Source organism: Mandrillus leucophaeus, unplaced genomic scaffold, assembly GCF_000951045.1.
Source record: "Mandrillus leucophaeus isolate KB7577 unplaced genomic scaffold, Mleu.le_1.0 Scaffold2, whole genome shotgun sequence".
Classification (NCBI taxonomy): domain Eukaryota; kingdom Metazoa; phylum Chordata; class Mammalia; order Primates; family Cercopithecidae; genus Mandrillus; species Mandrillus leucophaeus.
This window is the reverse complement of record NW_012102031.1, coordinates 562,441-568,802: the sequence shown is the minus strand read 5'-3', so window position 1 is coordinate 568,802 and position 6,362 is coordinate 562,441. Positions and strand designations below refer to the sequence as shown.

Here is a 6,362-nt window from a genome sequence, read left to right as displayed (position 1 = left end):
CTCCATTTGCCTCATACATACTTGACCTCTCTTTTCAATTCCCCATCACTTTTGTGCTGAAGCTAATTACATTTATGTCTGTCTTTCTCTGCTTTTCCCTAATTCCCTCTCCTCCCGACTCCTACAGACATTCCCAATGATATCCACCCTCATACATTTAGGTTTTTCTTGCCTTTCCCTGAAGCCCTATATTTATTAATGCATATATTTTCCCCGTTTGTTTTACAAGTAAGTTACTCTTTTCCTTTAATCTGTAAGATTCGTGAAATTTGGGGCCGGGGAAACAATTTAGCCTTAGGAACGGGAAAACACCAAGTGAAACTGTTTACAATAACCTCATACAACCTCCTGTCCCATTTCCTGGTTCAGCCTAGGTGTTTCACTGGTCCTCTACGAATCCCAGCACTTATAATCCCAGTCTTTTATCACTCAGGTGCTAGGAAAAAACATAGACTCAAGACCCAAGATTCAGTGGACCAGGAGAAAGGTGGGGGGTGGTCAGGTCACTGGTGACCCCAAACCTATGGTCTCGATCTTTCCTGGAGGCTGCCAACCCAGCCCTCATCCTCCCTTGCTCACAAAGTTACAGGGTAGGCACCTGTCAGGATAGAACAGCAGCAGTGCTACAGCCCAGAGGTTACTACACTTCAACAGAACAGGGATCCTTGGCTGCTATAGAAGCAGCCCTGTTTGGAGACCTTGGACCAGCAGGGGAAGATCTATGGGCATGGGAGGTGGGCGTTGGAGAGGCTGAGTAGGAATGGTGCCTGGCACCCCTGAACCATAATCTCAGCCTCCCTGGAGAAGCTATTTTATATGTCTTCTGCCAGCTGCTGGTCTCCACACCCTCAACCGTTCTCAACCCCCCTGCAGGGAGAAGGCCTCCTGGGCACTGTCCTTCCACCTGTGCCAGCCACCCCCTGCCCCACTGCTGAATGAAGTCCATTTCAAGCGCTGCTTCTCCCTCCATTCCTCTCAGCTGTTATTGCTTCAGGGCCAGGCCCTTTTTAGTGCTGTGCTCGTCCAGCTCACCACCACAGCCCCTCTCAGCCCTCAGTAGGTGGGAGGGGCCAGCTGCCTCTTTAGGACAGTTGCATCTTCCATTTATCCAAACCACTCCTCTCCTCCCAGTGGAGTGGGGTTCTGCCAGCACTGCCCTACCACATCATCTGTGTCAGCCGGTCCCAGCCCATCTGCAAGGCGAAAGAACTCATTAAGAGTTTCTTCTGCCCTTGTAAGCCCATCCCAGCTACTTGTAACCATCTCTAAGGGCAATGGCATTGCTCCCTACCCATTCATCTGCATGAGCTACTCTTGGCTTCCTTAAAAAGTCAAGAAAGCAATTTTTCTGCTTGCTAGATTCATTGAGATCAATTGTGTGAGCCCCAACGTGGGACAAGGGTGTCTCCTTCATCACTTAAAAGTATTCATGAGGGTGGGTCACTACAGATGTTGGGGAGCAAGGGCTAGGATCACTTTTTAAAAAATCACCACTTGTGGCTGGCCCAGAGTGCGGTTGTACATCCTCCTCACCTCATAATGCAGCTACTAAGGAAGAGTGGTTTTCCTAAGAAGACATTGCTGGAGTTGACGTTCTTCTGTCCAAACAAACAAAAACTAAATACACAAACCCCCAGAAACCCACAATACGTACATGCTAAGGAAAAACTAACACCCTTCTGTCCACTCAGCAATAAGAAGGATCTCTTCCCACCTACCCTACCTACTTCTACCCCCAACCCCCTTCCCCATTAATGTGAGTAATGAATTAGCCTGGCCACAGGTGGTCACTGTAGGCTAATGGAAAATACCCAAGGGAGGGCAAAGCCCCCCATCAGATGCATGAATGTTTGCGAATGTTGACTGCCACTGCCCCACACACTGTGTCTTTATAGAATTCCCCTTTGCCCACCCCCTCCCTGTCTCCACCTGGACACAACTTGCTCAAAGGCTGGTGACTTGTGGGCCATTCATCTACAACCAAGTCCTGATGGAGCAAGAGGCCCATACCTAGGGGATGCAAGAACGACCCATTTCTAAAATGTTACCAGTCCCAGCCAATCTTATGGTGACATTACAGTTAAATTTCCCAATTGAAAACAAGCAAACAGACACTCAAACTGGTCCTGTAATTGTTGCTAGACTTTATGTGTTGTACAACTAAACATTGCTGTTTGAACAGTAACTGCTTGGCCTGTCTTATTTGTGCTCCTTGACCAAATCAGCCGTTATGTCATCTCACCCATGTGTGGAGGGTGAGACTCTCTTGGTAAGAAATAGCTACAGATATTAGAGATGAAAACACCTTGTGAGGTCAGTTCATGTTCAGTTGGCGTGAGGTCGGGCCTCAGTCATTATTTTCTAGTGTTTTATATCCAAAGTGAGTAATGGATGGGAGGTTGAGGTGGGAGGATGGCTTGAGCATGGGAGGTTGGAGGTGCAGTGAGCTGAGATCATACCACTGTGCTCCAGCCTGGGCAACAGAGCAAGACCCTGCCTCAAAAACAACAACAACAACAACAACAACAACAACAACAAAATGAGTGAGTGATGGAACTATCGCACCTGACCTTGAAGGATGCTGTGCAAAGCACAGCCTGTCTCCGGTGAAAATGATGCTTATTTCCATTCAGTTAACTTTCTGGCTTTCCCCTCCTTTTTCCTGAATGTGTAAGGACCAAGTCTATGAAAGGAGTGGACCTGGTTGGGCGTGGTGGCTCATGCCTGTAATCCCAGAACTTTGGGAGGCCAAGGCAGGAGGATCACTTGAGCCTAGGAGTTCAAGACCAGCCTGGGCAATACAGCGAGACCCTGTCTCAAAAATAAATACATAAAAAATAAATAAAAGGAGTGGACCCATCTTACCTAGATACCTGCTTATTTTACAGTGAATAAGGATTAAAACTTAAGCACTAGCTTGTATCTTTCTTGAACTTAAACCAACCCTTCCTCTCCTTAAGGTGCACACTCTTTATGGTAGCCAGCAAATAACACAATATTTCCTTATATATTATTTCTCTGAACGTGACAACTGTAGGCAGTTATGTTTGAGGCCTCAACATTCTGTAGGCTGAGTGCAAGGTACAGATGAATGGTGGGAAGTGGTTTGGAGGGGTCAGAGTTGGAGGAAGACGAGGCAGGAGGCTCTTGGAGTGATTGAAGTAAAATGATAAGGGCAGGAAGTAGAGTAGCATCATGACACTGAGATGGAGAGAAATGAAATGTGAGTTACAAAGCAGTTTGATGAACATAAAATGTCACAGCTGAAAGAAACCTGAGAGCTCTTCTATTCAATGCCTTCATACAGATACATGGAAACTGAAGTCCCGAGAACATAATAATCTTTGCCCAAGGTTGCTCTAGTAAGTCTTGTATTTTGAAGTAAATTTTCTGAAATCAAGGTACATTTACAATTGATGGGATGTCAGTTTATTTGGCAACTTTTTTTTTCCTCGGTACATGAAAAATTGTTGCATCTTATACTTAATAGCATCTTAAATTCCATGAAATACAGTAGTCAAGAAGAGGTTTACATCTCTTTGAAGATCTTTTTAATCTCTTTGAAGATCTCTGATACTATTTGTGAAGTTTGTTTTTATTATTTGAAATAGGGTCTTGCTCTGCCGCCCAGGCTGGAGTGTGGTGGTGTGATCACCGCTCACTGCCATCCCCAGCTTCCATCTCCCTGGCTCAAGCGATCCTCCTGCCGCAGCCTCCTGAGTAGCTGGGACTACAGGTGTAAGCCACCACACCTGGCTAATTAAAAAAAAAAAAATTTGGTAGAGACAAGGCTCACTATGTTGCCCAGGCTGGTTTTGAACCCCTGAGCTCAAGCGACCCTCCCGCCTGGGCCTCCCAAAGTGCTGGGATTACAGGCGTAAGCCACTGCGCCCGGCCTGTATTTGTGAAGCTTAAAGGAAATAAGAACATGTACAACATTTTAGTCCTCAAAGCAATTCCGGTATAACGTGTCCCACCCCATTCCCACCATCACCCTGGAGGAAGCAGGGGAGACATGAAAGATAGCCCATAGACAAAGGCGCTTTCGATCCTGGAACTGGCAGGGACTCAGTCCTGGAACTGGCAGGGACTCGATCCTGAAACTGGCAGGGACTCGCTCAAGGGCTTCTGGGCCTCCGCTGGTGGAAGAAAGTTCTGCGGGCCTAGGGAGGCGAGGAGTTGTTCTGGACCCTTTCTCTGAAAGGCAGCGGTTTCCTGGCCGGGCGAGGAGGACACAGGGAAATCCTGGCTGGGGTTCTCGTGACGGCTGCCTTTAATTTTCATTCCTAACAGGACCAACCCAAGTACATACCTAAAGGCAGGGGGCTAATGGGGCAGGTGAGGTCGGGTGGCCACTCACCTATCACTCACCCCTTCTTGCTCTGGGGGGCGGAGCCAATTCTCAGGACTCGCCCCTTTATCCCCTTTCTCGGCGGGGGCCTCCACTCTGACCCCGCCCCCCGCCCTGCCTCGCCACGTGACCCGCTCTCGCTCCTCCTCCTCCTTACGTCATAATCTGCGCCCTCCCCCTCAGAGCCACGCCACACGACTTGGCGCAGGTCCCGTCCCTTTCCATCTGCGGGGCGGCAGGAGGAGGTCCGAAGCAAGATGGCGGTGAATCAGAGCCACACCGAGAACCGCCGCGGGGTCCTCATCCCTAACGGTGAAAGGTGCCTTAGGGGAATCACGGCGTGCTGTCGGAGGAGAGGAGATGAAGGGGATAGACATCGCAGCTCGCAAGATCTCAGCGAGTCAGGGACTTTGCCGCCTTTTTTGGGCGCGGCGCTCTTAGCTCCGCCCCCGACCGTTGGGAGCGGGCGCCCACTCACTAGTGTTGCGGCTTGTGGAGGTGGCGGAGGCCGGAACGCGTGGCCTCGCGCGTTTGAGGGACGGGGGTGGGAAGGTGCCTCTTCATGGCGCAGGGCCGAGACGCGTGCCTCCTCAGGGCGGGGAGGGGATGCGAGCCGCGTGTCTCCTTTTAAGAAAGGCAGGAGCTGACTGGCGGTGGTGAGCAGCCGGGGGCCCTCGGTGGCAGCGTGGCTGCCCTTGGGTGCCTGTGACTTTGTTGGATGAGGACAGGTACTGGGCATATATCTCCCCCTACTCCCAGGAACAAAGTGTCGCCCTTTGGTAAGAGGGATGAGGAGGTGGAGTGTGGATTATTCTGGAAAGATCTCGAACTGTTGTGGGGCTTCTCCTTGGCTCTCGGAACTTTCCAAAGCCCTGTTTCCTCCTTGCTCCAACCAGGGAGATGTCTGCTTTTAAAAACAGAAGATTGAAAAGATTTAGGCCGGATGCAGTGGCTCATGCCTCTAATCCCAACACTTTGGAAAGCTGAAGTGGCCCAGGAGTTTGAGACAAGCCTGGGCAACACAGTGAGACCCCATCTCTACAAAAAGTAGAAAATTAGCGGGGCATGGTGGTGTGCACCCATAATCCCAGCTGCTTGGGACGCTGTGGTAGGAGGATCGCTTGAACCCAGGAGTTCGGGCTGCAGTGAGCCCAGATTGTACCACTGCACTCTAGACTGGGTGACAGAGCCAGATCCGGTCTTAAAATAAAAGATGGGACTGAACAGATGCCTGGGCAGAATGAAGCACTCTTGGTCGCGGGAAGCTGTGGGACTTATACCAGTTGCTTTGCTCCTTGCGGTGCCTGCTGCTGGCCCCGAGCTCTCTGCTGGAGCAGACTCAGCCAGAGGGGTGCCCATCTCCACCTTCAAGGCAGACTTGTTCACTAAGGGCTGACTCCACTGCACTCCCTTCTTTACCCCACACGCCCCCTTTCCCGTTTCCCACACTCAAACTCAGTCTCCCCCGCTGTGCAGTTCTAAATTACGCTCCTTTCTGGGCTCTGACTTGCCCTCAATTTCCTTTTCTTCCACCTAGCGTTGAAACTCAAGCTGGATGGTGTGCTTGGGACCAGCATACCAAGGTCGGTTTGAATGTAGTCAGGAAGATTGAGGTAGACATTACCAAATGTTGATACCCAAATCTTTTCTTCTATCTTTCCTTCCTCCGGAAAGTTTTCTTGACAGATTTATATGGGCCTTAGAGGTTGTATGTCCTCACGTGCTTCCTAGGCACCTCTGCTGCTTTGTTACATTTTGTGGTAGATGATTGCTCACCACTCTGACAGTGGTGTCCCCGTGCGCACTTACTGGGAGCCATTTGAGCATTTGTCATTCCAAGGTGTGAAGCCATTTCTTTTTTTTTTTAAAGATATTTTTATTTCTCCAAATTTGTTATTTATTAGGAGTGACTGAAATAAAAAATCGGGTCCCATCATCATCATCATCGAAATGGCTTTAAGAGAAAACTGGTCAGATGAATATTATTGCTTCCCATTTCCAACTAATAAAT

General features: G+C 49.5%; 1 protein-coding gene and 1 pseudogene across 2 annotated transcripts in view; one reads left to right on the top strand and one right to left on the bottom strand.

Moving 5' to 3' along the window:
- The first annotated feature begins 4,517 nt into the window (after window positions 1–4,517).
- Window positions 4,518–6,362, top strand: part of WBP2NL (WBP2 N-terminal like) — a 56,960-nt gene continuing 55,115 nt past the window's right edge. The window contains 1 exon segment of the mRNA XM_011979114.1: window positions 4,518–4,670. Coding sequence (XP_011834504.1) covers window positions 4,609–4,670 — 62 coding nt within the window. The 5' untranslated portion in view covers window positions 4,518–4,608.
- LOC105538808 overlaps window positions 5,065–6,362 on the bottom strand; it is a 2,784-nt pseudogene continuing 1,486 nt past the window's right edge. Inside the window, exons 2-3 of the transcript XR_001005968.1 lie at window positions 5,976–6,261; window positions 5,065–5,255 (exon numbers count right to left, since the gene is read on the bottom strand). The product of XR_001005968.1 is annotated as an ADP/ATP translocase 2-like (transcript). The remainder of the gene's footprint in view (window positions 5,256–5,975; window positions 6,262–6,362) is intronic.